Source organism: Phycodurus eques, chromosome 1 (genome assembly GCF_024500275.1).
Source record: "Phycodurus eques isolate BA_2022a chromosome 1, UOR_Pequ_1.1, whole genome shotgun sequence".
In the NCBI taxonomy this organism is placed as follows: domain Eukaryota; kingdom Metazoa; phylum Chordata; class Actinopteri; order Syngnathiformes; family Syngnathidae; genus Phycodurus; species Phycodurus eques.
This window is the reverse complement of record NC_084525.1, coordinates 1,017,475-1,034,274: the sequence shown is the minus strand read 5'-3', so window position 1 is coordinate 1,034,274 and position 16,800 is coordinate 1,017,475. Positions and strand designations below refer to the sequence as shown.

The 16,800-nt window shown below is 41.6% G+C and overlaps 1 protein-coding gene across 2 annotated transcripts in view; it reads left to right on the top strand.

Annotated features, from left to right (window-relative positions):
* The window catches only part of gnas (GNAS complex locus), a 42,413-nt gene extending 25,933 nt beyond the window's left edge, over window positions 1–16,480 (top strand). Inside the window, exons 5-12 of one of the 2 annotated variants that reach the window (XM_061671245.1) lie at window positions 2,743–2,840; window positions 6,469–6,523; window positions 6,680–6,753; window positions 7,718–7,776; window positions 7,873–7,993; window positions 9,573–9,703; window positions 9,900–9,967; window positions 12,579–16,480. In XM_061671245.1, coding sequence (XP_061527229.1) covers window positions 2,743–2,840; window positions 6,469–6,523; window positions 6,680–6,753; window positions 7,718–7,776; window positions 7,873–7,993; window positions 9,573–9,703; window positions 9,900–9,967; window positions 12,579–12,725 — 753 coding nt within the window. In that variant the 3' untranslated portion in view covers window positions 12,726–16,480. Of the gene's footprint in view, window positions 1–2,742; window positions 2,841–3,539; window positions 3,744–6,468; window positions 6,524–6,679; window positions 6,754–7,717; window positions 7,777–7,872; window positions 7,994–9,572; window positions 9,704–9,899; window positions 9,968–12,578 lie in introns of those variants that run through there. The other variant, XM_061671254.1, reaches the window with a different exon arrangement.
* The last annotated feature ends 320 nt before the right edge of the window (window positions 16,481–16,800 follow it).

The window sequence follows — 16,800 nt, the reverse complement described above, 5'->3', positions numbered from 1 at the left end:
ATGTTGTGTACTAATGGCTAGCGCGTCGGGTATTGGTTTTGATGCCATGTTAAGTCGTAGTTTGGCGGAGCTGGCGTGAGCCAAAGCAGTCGCAGCAAACATGGGCGCCGCCATCCTATCCAGCTGTACCGGCTGACCGTCAATCACAAATCCGACATGGCTGCCGTTAGATTAGGGAGTGGAGATTTGGGTGTGGGACAACTGGGTGTGTTTGCGACCGCAAGTAATCATACGTTGTCTTAATTAAAGAGACTGTAGAATACAGTGTTTAATTTGTGATTGGATGAGCGAGTCGGGGGCTAGGAACGGAGTGCGTGTGTGTGTGTGTGTGTGTGTGTGTGTGTGTGTGGAACTTCCACTTTTCTGCCTTCTGCCGCTGACGTTTGGTTGAGCGGGCAAGTAGTTTGATGAATTTTTGGTGTGCTTATGGCCAATGGCAATCGTTGTTTCAAAGAGATGCTGCAATACAAGAAATACCATACATGCTGTAGACACTATTTTGTAAAAACAAAAGAAATTCTGCCACACAAAAATTTAGATTTTTTTTTTTTTTTTTTTTTTTTTGGGTCATTAATTGAATTGAGATTTAAATATTCAGAATTTAAAACAGTTTCCAGGTTTCTCATTATGTCTGAACATTCTTTTGTTAATATAACCCAAGGATCAAGAATCGGAGCGCACTTTTCATCCATTATCATGTCATACCTGCTTTGAGGGGGCAGTCCTGTCTCATGAAAAGAGACAAGAAGAATATTTTCTGACTTGTTTAATTTCAAGCTTGATGGGTGATCAGGCACTCCAGAGACCCAACTATTTGTATACAAGCAATTAAGTGCATTTTCCATGATATGACTTCTTTAAGAGTCATGCGTTACTCACAAAAGTAAATAAATAAATGTGACCTCAAACAATGTCTCTTGTAATGGTTACAAAACAGAATGGGGGGGAAAAAAATCGTGGAGCCACGACTTGATCCTCAAGTACCAAAATTGCATCGATTCTTTCTTGGCCTCTCTCTTAAATCATTGGTCGATCTACTGTATTCACCGATCAACAGCACACTTCCCAAATAACTTCGAGGCTGACAGAACACCTGCAGTGTTGAGTCAGCTTCAGTAAATATCAACACATTACACACACAGCAACAAGAAACAGCATAACCATAACATTAATTGGGACCAATTTATTTATGACCGTCATCAAACAAAACTGCAAAGGAAGGAGAAGAGTACCTCCTGTGTGTTTAATCCAAACATCTTGCATCTTGTTCTCCTTGCACAAGGAAGTGCCCTATGTAGTAACATTGGGATAGACGAATAGCTTTTAATCATTTTTTTGTCAGAGGTACTCCTCTATATCCCCTTTGATTGCGATGGAAGCGCTAAAGAATCAAGTGGTATATTCCTGTTTACCCATTCACAAAAGGTTGTGTTGGTGAACAACAATAAAAAAAAAAATTCTTAGCAGGAATGAATGTTGCTAGTCACCTTTTTGGGAAAAAAAGTTGCCTGAGGGGTTGGGAAATTCGCTAACTTGGCAACACACTGACTGCATTTGTAAATCAGCTCCCATCTGTTTGTTCTCAGCCATGTTGTTAGTGGAAGCAGTGCACAGTGCTCAGAACTAAGGAAGCTTGCCAAAAAAGAAAACGCAGAACACCACGAGCAATAAACATGAATTGAACGCTAAAATCGACGAGTCATCCCCTGTCAACCAGGAAATGGTCTTCTAACATTAAATTGGACAAACTCAAAATCTTTTTGAACCAAATATCTATTAAAACGTAACATTATTTTGGCTGAGGTTAATGCATACTGCGCACAAAATATGGATATATCTTTTGAAAGTATTGAATGGAGATAGTATGTTGTTCTCTCAACAAAGAATGTGAGAAGTCAGCGCTGTGTCAGTCTGTGTACAGTGTTGTTGTTCTTTGTTTTACTTTTCTTTACCCTCCTCTACCTCTATTTACATTTGACAGACGTGTACACAGGCATCGCCCAGGCACAACGCACACGCTGGTGGTGTCAACAAGCTAGTCGAGTGTGTCGTTGCCAAGCTGCTCCGCCTTTCTTTCGCTTCAGTTTGAGCAGCGGATGCCTCAGTCTTTGAGTAGCAAATGGAATTGATTGGTTTGAATCAAGTAAACGGCACTAATTCTGGTGTGTAGTTGGAAGAGATTCATTGAATTTCTTTCCATTTTGAATGTGTGGCTTTTTTGTAAAATATGCAGTTTGTTCCCTACGGTCCAACATTTGTTCACGTTATGGAAACCTTTTTTCTATGTAGGCAGAACACTGCTGTTAAGTTTGGACATTGAAAATAAATGTTGGCATTGTAGACAGAGATGTATCGACACTGAAACAAGTATGGTTGCTGAAAACGATTGAATTGAAAAATAAAATCTAAACATAATTGATTTAGATATTTTTCATTTCATGTTTTTTGTTGTTTTTGTTTTTTAATGTCATTGTTTTTCGATTTCAATTCCTGGTCTGCATGTTCAATGTTTCAACTTAATAGAAAAAGAATGAGAAATGTTGTGTCATGTGGATTTGTTGTTTTTGTTCTTCAGTACGCTGGGGAGAAAAAAAAACATCAGAAGTCAGAGGGTACTTGTTGGGTGATTGGTTCCCCATCCATTTTTGCCCTTTAAAACAAGCCACAATTTTCCCATTATGCAAACAATGAAAGTTCCTCCTATACCACAAATGTATGCTTCTTTTTGCTCTACTCCTGCAGGAGTTTTACGACCATGCAAAAACACTGTGGCAGGACGAGGGCGTCAAGGTGTGCTTTGAGAGATCCAACGAGTACCAACTCATCGACTGTGCACAATAGTGAGTAACCCAACATTTTAATTGCAACACACGCACTTACTATGTCGACCTTTATGACCTGCAATCGAATCCTTGACAACATATTACAGTTACATTATTAAGCAGTTGGTTCATGCTGCATGCCTCCCTTACACGCTTACGTGTAATTGACTTTTAAAACACTGTGGCGTAAATAAATAAAATGAACCACCACCTATTTGCGGTTTGCTGTTCACAAATTGATCTATTAGTTTTTCTATGGAACCTATCCTCAACTATTTTCAGGAAAACTCGCATATCGTACTTTCTGTAATGTTGTGATGCCACAAGATGGCACCAAAGCCCTGGCTAAAAGGAAAGTAGTAATTGGTGTCATGGAGGTGTGTTGTAGTGATTACAGCTGGACTGTTTGTCTGTCGGGGTTAAGTTAGCGGACGTAACCGAATCTTTGCCCGTGCGTATGTTTTTGCTCTAATGAGCGGCTGTCGACGGAGGTCTCGTTATTGCTTGACAATTGATATTCTTACAGGTTGTGAAGGGGTGACAAACAATGGGAGGAGAAAGTATGTGAAACCTTTGGAATTTCTCAAATGTCTGCAGAAATTAGTCATCATGTGGTCTAATCTTCATGTAAATCACAAGAATAAACAGTCTGCTTCCATTGATGCTATACAAACAATTGTTTTATATTTTTATCAAAAATAATGTAAACCTTCACAGGACTGAGGGAAAACTAAGTGAACCTCTAGGCTACGGTTTGAAGAATTGCAGAAATCACTGGCAAAAAATATCCTGTGGACAAATGAAACCAAAGTTGAATTGTTTGGGTGGAAGACGCAACGCAATTTGTGGAGGAAGAGCGGAACAGCAGACGAACATCAAAACCTTATCCCAACTGTGACGTATGGTGGAGGGAGCATCATGGTATGGCTACAGCTTGCTATCATCAATGGGAAAAATGAATTCACGATCTTATCAAAACATTTTGCAGAAGAACTTGAGGCCATCTGTCCAACAGTTAAAGCTCAAAAGATGGGTGTTGCACCAGTGGAGTCATCGGGTGGCTGTGTCTCAGTGGGCAGAGCGGGTTGTCCAGTGACCGAAGGGTCACTGGTTCGAATCCTGGCTACGACTGTCCACATGTCAAAGTGTCCTTGGGCAAGACACTGAACAGTCCCAGTGGGCTTGGCAGCGCCTTGCATGGCAGCAGTTGCCCATTGGTGTATGAATGTGCGTGTGAGCGAGCGAGTGGGTGAATGTGAGGCTTTGTAAAGCACTTTGGGTACTGGGATGGTGGAGATAATTGCAGTCCATTTTCCCTCCCAAACACAGAAGCTAAGAAACAACAGAATGGCTTCAGACGAAGGAAATCCGTTTTCTGGAGCGACCCAAAGTCCTGACCTCAAGCCGATTGCGATCCTGCGGATTGGCCTCGAGAGGGAAATTCGCAACAGACATGCCAGCAATCTTTCTGAACTGCAACAGTTTTGTAAAGTGGAATGGCCCAAAATTCATGATCAGACTGCAATTGATGCAGAAATTTAAAGTCCAAACGGTTCACATAATTTTTACTCTCACTTTGCACTTCCTGGTCATTTTTTTTTTTTTTTTTTTTTCAGTCATATAATCTGTAAGCTATTTATTTTTAAGAGTAATGTTTTAAATTGATCTTGAAATTATATAAAAGTGTTGGTGTCATAGCCTTTAGTACATTTATGTTTTAAGCTATTAGTATCGTTAGTTGTAAACATTTTTAGGGAAGGCACGTCCATCACGGTAGGGCTTGGTCCCTATCCCCTGCGAATAGCAGGGGTTCACAGTGCTAAACTTGTGAGTGGAAGCTAAAATAATCAAGGCAATCTATCTTTGAATTGACTTCATAAACAGTAACTGAACCTTGTCAGTATTGCCATTGTCAGTGAAAGGTAGATTCACAAATGGGAATTCTTCCCAGTCGGTTGGTGCAACATGAAACGCAGATGGTAATCATCAAAGTAAAGATACAAAAAAAAAATAGATACAAATGGACTACGAAGATAGAACATGGTGTGCAATAAGCATCAGATGTGCATTATGTTTTTTAGTGTGCACAAACAATACAACTCAGAACAGTTATTTACTGTTGGCTGGTGTATTTAAAAATATGATTCTAGCGTGATTTGCCTAAAACCCCATGGAGTACATTTAAAAACATAACGGCCAATTCGACCCCAAGCAGCTTTTTTTTTGTGCTGCTCGAAATCACAAAAAGTTCTTGAGCGTTGACACTTTGCTGACACCTAGTGACATACTGAAGATTAGTTTCCTCTCCAAAGTTGGCATTATGAGTCGGCATGTGCAGCTAGCAATTTATCCTATCAGTGTCCGAAAGTAAGCAGCTGGAGGTGCTGTTATTGGTGATGAAGCATGGACCAACTCTAGCTGCTGTGTCCAAAGTTTGACCAAGCTTACCTTGATTTATTCCTGTTCAATACAGTTTGTGTTCACTTTTTCTGTCTACATCATCATCATATCGTGATCATCAGTACTTCTCTTTGCGATGATACGAGGACGTCATGAGCTGACGGGGTCGCTTCCTGAAAGTAGCATATATTTGAGTTTTAAGACTGTACGAAGATTGGAATATTCTAGCGCAACGTAGCTTTACGTAACAGCCGCGTCCGGGAGCAAACATGGCCGAGGCTGAGTCATCTGTGGGCCAGAGGATGCTGAAAAGAGGAGGAGGAGGAGGGCTGATATTTGAAGCCCTGAAACTTTGAAGTCTTAAATGCTTTTCAGCAGTTCGCTATCATTTGAAAATTCCTTTGCGGCATATGATTGAACTCTTCAAGACTTGGTTGTGTTAATTACATGTAGACAAGGAGATGGTAACTCAGCTGTTCCTCCCTCTGGTGCTTTTGATGGTACAGTCCGGTCTCTTGCTTCCTCCCTTCCTCTTTGCTGTCAGGTCCAGCACAAAAGCCAGAGCTTATCCTCCTCTTCCTCCTCTGTCTGTCTGTCTGTCTGTCTTTCCTGGAGCCACTCCAGCCTCACCAGATTGGGAGCTGATAGACTATTAATAGCACCTGTGGTCGGGTCTCCATGGTAACGGAGCCGGAGGCTGCGGCGCCGGGGAGCTATTTTTGAAATGTGCTCAGTAATGTCAGACAGACGCCACTATGCTTCTCTCCCTCTCTTTTGCACCATGTCATCGCCCCACATTGTCTTGTAACAACTTCTTCCACACACAGGAACTCCAAATAAGGTTTCACTCTCGGTCCCATTAAGCAGTACAGTTCAGTTCAGTTCACTGCCAGGCCAATGTTGTGCTCCCACTGCTGAAACAGTTGTTGAAATGCTTGAATTTGAATGTTGTTTTTCAAGCTCTGGATCTTTGGCGACAGTGCAAAAAAGTACTTGAAATTATTATTGAAAATAAGTTACATTTTAACATTAACTGTCAAGTGACTGTAGAAAAAAAGTTACTTCCAAACATAATGGATGAGTTTGGAAATTGATGATTAGTGTCATTGAGAAGTGCATTAAAAGCGTTGGTAGATGTGGCATCGGACATCTTACAAATTAAATCTTCAATAATGCGTCCTTACAGGTGAGATGAGAGATAAAATTACAGTTCTCTAATAGTTGTCCTTTTGTTCTCTCTTCTCAGCTTCCTAGACAAGATTGACATTGTGAAGCAGAGCGACTACACTCCAACAGATCAGGTGAGGTCTGCACTCACCGTTCGTCTTGCCAAAGATGCATGGTGCAAATTTCACACTTTCTCTGTCTGACCTTTTAGCATCGTTTCTACAAAAACAAGGTGTTGGTTATTCAGTTCAATTTGATAGTTGTGGGTTTTTTTTTTTCTCTTTAACCAGGATTTGCTGCGGTGCAGAGTACTGACTTCAGGGATATTTGAGACAAGGTTCCAAGTGGACAAAGTAAATTTCCAGTAAGTCAAACACATCAATCCTGCCAAGGCTTAAGCGTTTGTCACCTGTGAAATCAGCTCGCAAACAACAATTACCGAGGAACTTAATAGATTACAAAAAAAGAATCTTCCATCCAAATTTTCTATCGAAGCCAACATTTCATCCTACTCAATTGCAAGAAATTACAATCTGATCTGTTGAAATTTGGCAGGGATCTAAGCGCCTTACTCCTTAAATGGGAACCTATGCAAAATTGTAAATGTTTCTGAAATGCTCAATTTAGATCGCATCCGGATGGAACTTTGACCGCTGCTGATTACTGAATGAGCATTTTTTTTTTTTTTGTCATTTAATTTGTATTGTTTTCAAACGAGCACGCCAAATACAAAATAGAACCCAAAAACAAGATCAATGCGCATTTCTTTTGAATGGGATTAGTTTTGGTAGTAATAGCCTATTTCAAGTTAAAAAAAAAAAAGGGGGAGTCATAAATAGTTAATATTGTAGTGGGTGGACATGAAAATATGATTACAAATGAATCATAAAAATAAAAGACTATTTTTTTACATATCAGGAAAGGAATGGAAAGAGAGCTGTATTTTATCCCACCCATCATTATTGAAAGAGGTAATTTGGCTTCCTCGCCAGTATGAAGCTGTCAATTTTTTTATACAACACAGCATAAAGTACTGTAAAATGTTTATGGGATATAATTTAGCATGCTACAACCACCACCGATTTTGCCCAGAGACCATCCAGCAGTATGAAGTGCTTGAAAGAACGTTTCGTTTCAGGGAGATCCGGGAGTTTTGTCATTTTGAACAGGAATAAGCAATTTCATATTTACTGAGCTTTTTCATGGTCATTTGTAGTTCGATTTGATCACAGCTTACTCAATTCAATCAATTTTCAACATTGTATGACCAGCTCAGACAGTGTCAGTATTTCACTTCTGAACCCTCGTGTATGTCATTTGATTGACAGCATGTTTGACGTTGGCGGTCAACGGGATGAACGCCGAAAGTGGATCCAGTGCTTTAACGGTAACCGGTGACGTAGTTTACCTTACTTGATTGGCTCAACGCAAAGTCTTCGCCGTGTTTGTGACTTGTCTGTTTTTCGTGCCTTCATCTTGGCAGACGTGACGGCCATAATCTTCGTGGTGGCCAGTAGCAGTTACAACATGGTGATCAGAGAGGACAATCAGACCAACCGTTTACAGGAGGCTCTCAACCTCTTCAAGAACATCTGGAACAACAGGTGAAGGGAGAGAGGAACTGTCAAAAGTCACAAAATGAAAATCCAGTGTTGTGAAGGATTTCAGCACATCCATCCATCCATCCATTTTTCTACATCGCTTATCGTCACGAGGGTCGCGCATATGCTGGAGCCGATCACGGCTAACTACGGGCAGGAGGCGTGGTGCACCCTGAGCTGATTGCCAGCCAATCATATTAACAATTGACCATTCGCACACACATTCATACCTACCTCCTATTTAGAGTCTTCAATTAACCTACCGTGCATGTTTTGGGGATGTGGGAGGAAACCGGAGTACCTGGAGAAAACCCACGCAGGCCGGGGAGAACATGCAAACTCCACACGGGCGAGGCCGGATTTGAACGCCAGATCCTTACAACTGTGAGGCGGGTGTGCCAACTAGTCGTCCACCGTGCCGCACATGCAGGCAGTATAGTAAAGTTAGGGCCCGACCGTTATGGATTATTCGATTGCAATGTTTGACGGAAAACATTTCAGATAACTGATGAATCAGAAAATGATATATTGAGTAAAATAACTTTTTGGGATCCCTCAATAGGCAGAACATTGTACTTGCACAGCGGGAGAGGGGTTTTGTACAAAACGTACTGAATGGAATCCCTTGATGAACTGATTCATTCCTTTGTCAATTCATTTGAGCTCAGCCGCGAGCTTGCGTCACATGAGAAACACGATGGTTGCCAGACGGCTCGCGTCGAACCTCGCGCCGTCACCGCCCGGGCCGGAGGAGCTTCGGCAGCACAAACTTCACACGACAATCCGCCATTGTTGTTGTGAAAGTTGCCGGTGTTCACACACGGTCACGCGAGAACTGTTGATAGCCATTTAAGACACTGGTCAAGTCTGGTCCCCAAATCCCAAAGCATACATACATCAAAACCGGTACCGCCAAAACCTGTTGAAAGACGCCAAAGTCGAGGCGTAGCGTTCTCGGAGCCCAGACCTCAAGCCTCTCGAGAGTCTGGAGTGCGCTCAAGGTTAACATAATTTGCATGGTCTTGAACAATTTGCTATGTAAGAATAGGCTAACATCCCTCAGCAGAATTGTGAAAAACAACAGGAATCGGTTGTTGTCAGTTTTGGGTGCATGGGTCATTTTAGCCACAGCATTTTGTTTTTCCCAGTCATGTTAATTTGGCCTCATGCAGATGGTGCCTTTGGTCTTGTGAATGCCAACCATTTTTAAACTCTTTGGGTTATGGTTATGCCATTGGAGAGAATAAGGGCATGTTTTGATTTCATGAAGTGGCTAATAAGTGTTTACCTTAACTGTATATAAAAGGAATTATTTTTGAATGCATTTTACCTTTCAAAAGCCACTTTCCTGTCTTGTTTGTGAACTGTCCTGATTTTTCTCTGCAATGGTTACATAACCGTATGTGAGTTTTCCCTAGCAACAAATGGGCAGCACGTCAGTTACTTACAACATCCGGCGACCATTGAAGATGCACCAAATACTTGGGAACTAGCAAACTCTTAAAACAAAGTTTTCCTCAGGAAGTGCGTAGGCCTGATTTGATGACTCGGGGTGTAATCCAAAGTGTTGTGTTCTCTTCAGGTGGCTGCGAACCATTTCTGTCATCTTGTTCCTAAATAAACAGGACCTCCTTGCAGAGAAAGTGCTGGCAGGGAAGTCCAAAATTGAGGAATACTTTCCGGAATTCGCCCGCTACACTACACCGGACGATGGTGAGCGGTCCTTCTACAGATCTTGACCCAAGCTCGCTTCACGTAAAATGTTAACGTACACGACAGATAGTTTGATAGTTTAGCGTTCTTTGGATGAGCAATATGGAAGGCAATCAAGCGGTTTCCCCCTCGCCAGTTCTCCTGATATGTTGATGTCTTTGTGATCCTATACTGAGGTGTTTCATACTCTTTGCAGCGACACCAGAGGCTGGAGAAGATCCCCGTGTTACAAGGGCAAAATACTTCATAAGAGATGAATTCCTGGTGAGCACAAATGTTTCTTAGTTGTTTGACATTTAATGAGCAACTGATTCCTGGTGGCCTGGCCTCATTAAACACAGGTGCTCAAAGACACATTTTTTGTAAACTCACATGCATCTTTTGAAAATACAGTGAAACCTCTAACAAAATCCATTCTGGGACACTCCTCTACCTCCCTTTTCCAGTTTCCCCCCAAAAATCTAACCTAAATCTAAATAAGGGAGCTTTAAAAAAAATAAGGGGTCAAACTGTCAGCATCAGAAAACCTTTTTTGGTCAGTGTTTTTGTTCCGATCCATATCATCTCGGAGGCGTTCGACGTCGGAGGATCCGCTGTAAATCGATTAGTCGTTTCGATTCTTCTCAAGGAATATGTAGATTGTGTCGACTTCAATTTACATTTTGAGATTTTAGGGTTGCATTGCCAATTTCACAGGTGACGCAATCTGAGGCAAAATACTGTGCTTAGCAGCAACCAGCAGAGGGCGCTGTTAAATTAGCCTCTGTTAGTGAGCTTTATCGTTGAAATAAAGATTATCTGTGGGGGATTTTCTCCCTACTATATTTAAAATCAAATTGCATAAATGTTAGCTGGTTAACAGACTTAATTTTCCCCATCTTTGGTCATAAAAATGTCAATTTCCTATTAAGTACAACCAAACAACAAAAACTGCTGTGACTTTATGCACTACATGAGTAAGAAGGCGGTGCAAACATAAATATAGGTTGATCTCAATACATTGGAATGTCATGTAAAACTTAATGTATTTCTATAGTTCGGTTCAAAAAAATAAAATCAAATATTCACTACTGTGAAATTCATGTTTTTTTTTATGATTTCGATTATTATAGCGAAGGTTGAGCGATGTGGCCTTGAAAAAAAAAATCCTGATTTGAACCTCTTGTTTTTTCATTTTGTTGTAGAAAAAGAAAATGACAGACATTTTCAAAATGATTTATTTGTTTAGTGAATTATTTATGTATCTACAGTATGTTTCCTTCTGGGGTTTGCTTTATTTCTCCTGGACAAGCTTTGCAACTGTTTTTTTTTTCACATCGAGTTGTACAAGTATGGCAAGGTGACCTCTGTAAAATCTTAACAGCTTGGAAGCACATACCTCAAGTACATATAAGGTGTATATATAAACCTCTTAACGGGTGGATAAATCACTGCTTTTGCTCCGTATGAATAGGCACCCTGTCGCCAATGTTGAGTGTGATTGCATTCTTCTGGGCTTCTTTCTTGACATATGGACAATGAAAAAGATTTAGCTCATGTCTTTTGTTTTCATAGTGGGGATTTAATTACAAAAATTTGGGGTGGGGGGCAGTCAGTTGGAAAAGTCGCTAACTTGGCAACGGCAACACTAAAGGCTTCTTTATACTCGCGCGGAGGGCGACCGCGCTGACGTCACTGCGGCTGTTCCGCGCGTAGTTTGCCTTTATACTCGAGCGCAACCCACGCGCGCAGTCTTGAAAGTGTGCTGCAGTTCACCTCCAAGTCGGGGGTGTCGCGACGGCTGCTATTGGCTAGGACACCACAGGGTGGAGTTTCCTCTGCATTATTGGAGCCATTTCTGGTTTTTACTTTCCTTTCCGTAACGAGGAACAAAGCAACAACAATGGCGACCGTGGAACAGTGTCCGCTAGAACAAATGGACCTAAATGACCAGATGATACGTTTATTTATGCTGCAAAATCGATCGAGAATGTGGCGGCGTAGACGGTACGTAGAACCGGGGGGCACGCCGAGTAGGTCATCACAGCATGAGACTAAAACGGACCGATGACGGGAGATGATCTCCGCGGCGTTCTACGCGCAACAACAATTTTTGCCGTGTGCACGTCAAGCTACGCAAAGGGGCCGCGCGGGCCAATTCGTCGGTCAAGTGATGCAATGCGGCCGTTGTCGGCCGCGGGAGTATAAAGAGGCCTTAATGTATGAGCTCCTCTGTTCACAGCATTGTTGTTAGTGCAAGCGGCGCACGTCAGTGAAGGCATGCTTTAATCTACGTGAGCCAGAGAAAATATTAAAACATTTTTTTTTTTTAAATATCCTGAGCAATAAGCTAAAATGTATCATTTGTGTTACACTCAGTGAGGCTAGCATACAATCGGACAAACGCAACACCGTTTTTTTTAATGCAAAAAAAATGTTTAAACATTGTTTTGACTGACATGCATCGCTCGAAATACGGAGCCTACATTGTTGATTTTTCTTTTGTTGGTTGTTGCGCTAAGACAACTTACTTAGTATCCTTGAAAAGTAATGTACATAGAGCATACGTTGTTTTTGCTACAAAGAATGCGTGAGGCCAAGTGGGAAGTCAGTGCTGTGTGTCACAAATTTTAACATTACATAAGAAACAATGGTTTTCAATACAAAAATGAGCGACAAATGGGCCTTCTGAAAAGTATTTTCTTTTTTTAATGAATCATTGTGTTTCACTTTTTGACCTGCATTACTGAGATAAATGAACTATTTATCTACTAGATACGATTTGTCTGTACAGTTGGACAAACACACGCACACATTTCGACACATGAGCAACAATCTGCAATCTGTTTAAAGGACATCTAAATACTGAGATGATGTGATTTTGTTCCTTCTCTAGAGGATCAGCACGGCGAGTGGAGATGGGAGGCACTACTGCTACCCCCACTTCACTTGCGCCGTCGACACGGAAAACATCCGCCGCGTCTTCAATGACTGTCGAGACATCATCCAGAGGATGCACCTGCGGCAGTACGAGCTCTTGTGATGGAACGGCAAAGGGGTTCTGGCCCAAAAAAAAGAGAGGAAAAAGCAAAACAAAAACAGATTCTTGGGGAACACCCCCCGAGTCTTTGAACTCTTCCACAGACATGCCAAAAAGACACTTCACACAGTACACGATGCCAACTTTCCCTCGCTGCTAACTCCATTCTGATCACTTTGGCCACTTTCCCCCCTTAGCCACACAGTCTGGAATGGAATTGACTTTACATTTGGAGCCGCTTGGAGCGCTGCTACCTTGGTGGAACGAGAGAACTGTCGCGCATACATGATAACAGATCTCATATCTACTGGACAGAAATACAGGTGTCGTGCTCAGGATTTGAATCAAAACTGCTTGCGAGCATGAGGACACACACACACACACACACACACGTTGCAGTCTTTCCTATCACATATGCATATCGTGATATTCAAAAGTGACATTTCCTCTCACACACAGATGGAGCAAATCTGCATTTAGTGAATTGCAAACGAAATCCAGAAACTGCTCTGCAGAGTGGCCTTTTCATCAAAGAGCCAGTTTTGTTTTTGTTTGCTTTTTGCTTTGAGATTAAACACATCGGGGCCCAGCGACAGTGTCAACAGACGTTTAAAAAAGCAAAGGAGGTGGTGTGTTCTCTTTGTCCGTCTTGTCCGCAAATGGGACCGCGGGTGGGCCCCCTGCTGGAATTTGAAATCAACATGTGGGGAAAAAAAGGACGGGAGTTGACCACAGAGATAACGTTGTACATTTGAGTTGAAGACTTCTACGGGACTTAGCGAACGGGGCAAAAAGCATCCAGTACAGTATCTGAGTTCAAGAGAAATGTCTTTTTTCAACACGTCTTTTTTTTTTTTCCTTCTTACTTTTGGGGGGGGGGGGTCTGAGTGGACTTGTGTGCCATTGTGCCCTGCGTGCTTTCTCTCTCCGTTTCTCTCCTTCTCCTTCCCCCAAACCATCCCTTTTCCTCCTCTGACCTGCGTCTGCACTAAAGAGGGAAAAAAAGAATAATAATTCTAAAATTTAAAGGGAGGAAGAAAATGGCCAAAATAAACGGGACACTTTTTTCCTCCCTCCCTCATCCTTTGTCTGTTTTAGTTTACTTTCCTGCTGAACTATTATTCTTGTACAGACTGTAAAATGTATTATTTTGTACAACTTTATTGAGGAAAAAATAACTTTTAGAAGATCCCTGTGCCTTGATCACGACTGTACGTGTGTAATGAGCTAAAGTGGGTGTCATACTGGGCTGTATAGCTTGGCCAATTAATACCGCCCCCTTCGCTTCACCACTTCCTTCCTTTTCATCTTCATCCCCCAGGCAGCCTACCTGACTCTCTTTAGGACCCGGGGGGACACACATTTGTAGCTTTTTGTAGGTTCATTTCTCTTCCTCATATTTGCCCCTTACGATTTAAATGTCTATTTTTGGATCCATATATCCCTGAAAGGATGAATATATGAAATGTATATGGATTTTAAAAACACAAAAAGGTATTTTATTAGGAATCGAATCACAAATTGCACACTCGACAGTGTTGCTTCGAAGAAATGGTTGTTCTCGCATACATTTTGGAAGGTTTCAAAGGGAAAATGAACCAATGCAAAACATTGCCTTGTTTTTTTTTTTTTTTGTTTTTTTAAAAACAAGTCATTGTTTTTGCTACCAAAATATCTCACAAAAAAAGACCAAAAATTATTTCACTTTATTTGTGGAGAAGAAGAAGGAGGGGGGGCAGTGGGTCCTTCTTCTTAACCTGCACATCAGAGTCATCTCTCATTTTATGTATGCGTCATTTATGAGTCTTCTGAACCGGAGCTCTTGAGAAATAAAGATTGTTTTTTGGGGGGGGTGAAGAGAACGCCAGGTCCTTCCTTGTACATGTGCAACAACACTTTACATCCACAAGCTGCATGTTGGCACTCCCTTAAAGTGGAATTTCCTGTCGTCTTTCCCCATCTGATAGACATTAGCTATGCAAAGGTTTGAGCGTAAAGGTCCTCAAATGACTGATATGTGGACTATTGTCTGAAGCTCATAGTGTGGGCACTGAAGATTAAAATGATCTAAACAAGTACAGTATGTACTGCTAACAATGGACATCTTAATAATAGTCTGGAACCTCAAAGGTCGAACATGTTTCGGGTTGATTGTCGGCCTTAGTTTGCATTTAGAATGTTTTTTTTTTGTGTTTTTTTTCTCCCTTGGCAAATAATGCTAATTGAATGAATACATTGCAGTCAAACTGTCACTCATTAAACCTAACTGGAAAGCAAAATGCAGTTGCTCCCGATGCTGTGTCCTCACAGGAGACGGTGTTAAAGCGCTTTTGAGTGCCTTGAAGGTAGAAAAGCACTGATGGCCTGTCAACCATGTTTGAAGTAGCATTTTGGCATCGCCTAACTGTATGAAGAAATTATAAAATGTTGAACATGACTGTGTTGTACGCAGTGCAGGTGTGCAGAGGGAAGGTTTACGGCTTGTTAGTCTTATCGCTTATAAGGCGGAACTGTGCTCAATTTGTGCTGTACATTCTGTTACTTGCTTTTGTCGTCATTGACAAATCCTAGCTGGAAGTCAGGATGGACACGTACCGTTTCCTACGTTGCAGTCAGTTCCATTTCCGGTTCTATGTCCGTGGTCACATTTTTGCAATCGCGCACGATGGCTTTTCCAACTTGAGGTTTTTGTGCACACTTCCCGAACATTCTGGTCAAACTCCAAAATGGACGGCTGGAGAGGTTCCGCGGTAGCTTGTCGTCTTAAGCGTACTCGGTTTTCCAGCCTTCGATCGGCTGGCGACCTGTGCAGGGTGTACCCCGCCTCTGGCCCGCAGTCAGCTGCGGGTACTGTAATACCTGCTGCCAGAATAAAGGGCAAGTGCTCGAGACAATGCATCGGTGGATGGACTCGGTTTTCCAGATAGAACGCGTGATGTTGCCGCCGCAATCACAGTCTGAAAGTAGGACGCCACTGAAGAGCAGCGTTTCCCAGCCTTTATTCACCACCGAAGGCGCACATTTGACGCGGCACATCAACAGACAGAAACGTCGCAAATAGTATTAATACTGTAATAATGATGCTCTTGTCTTAATGTGCTCACAAATTGACTTAGCGTGGATTCTGGGCCTGTTGAACTGAACACAAAACTGACATGTGAAGCCAGGAATTGATTCTGTCGAATGAATGGCAACAGGTTTATTGGACTTTCTGCCGTCTAACGGAAGAGCATTTCATTGTTCCGCCTGTCCCTGTGTTGCTAGCATAGATGAAAAAGGATATGTTTGTAATTCAATTTCAGACAAATGAAGTGAAATTGGATCATTTCCCACGGCACAAGTGCGCCACAGCCATCCCGTTTGGGAATCACTGAGTCTCTCTCGGCTGTCCAACTCGAGAAAGCGACCGCCGAGTTTCATCCTGAGGACCACGCACGGATGTCATTGCCGCACTGAAGCGCAACAGACACGTGGAGAGAAAGAGAGCTTTCAAAGTCAAGAGAAACACGCTTACACAGTGTTATATTACAAAATGTTTGTTTTTCAACAAAACATTTTATTCTGAGAAGAAATTGTATTCCGAGAGTGTTCTCAAACATTAAATGGTTTGTTTAACCGTCGGGCCTTGATTGAATTAACTAACCTTGCATTGTTGGGGGTTTTTTTATATATATTTTTTGTAGATCTTTTGGTTCTATTATTGTTTGTTTTTAATACCAGTTCTTGTTAGCACAATAATAAACAGTTTTTATTTTGAACCCTTCGAATTCCAATTTGTTTGAACAATGCACAGGTTGTAAAACAACCCAGAAAATGAAATGAAATACATTCTCAGTACCATTTGTTTTATTTTGCTTTTACAGCCAGCGGAGAGCCAGCAAGTTTCACTTCTTAAAACAATTCTTCTCATAATTTCATAGATGCATCATTCATTTGGTCCATTAGTGTGTCGTAAGCCATTAATCACCTTGTTTGGAAACTAACAATAGTACATGAAATTACTCAATTTTCCCAAAAATGATACAAAATTTCAAAAAAATCTATTTTACGCAAATTATATGAGGAATTGAAAAATGTC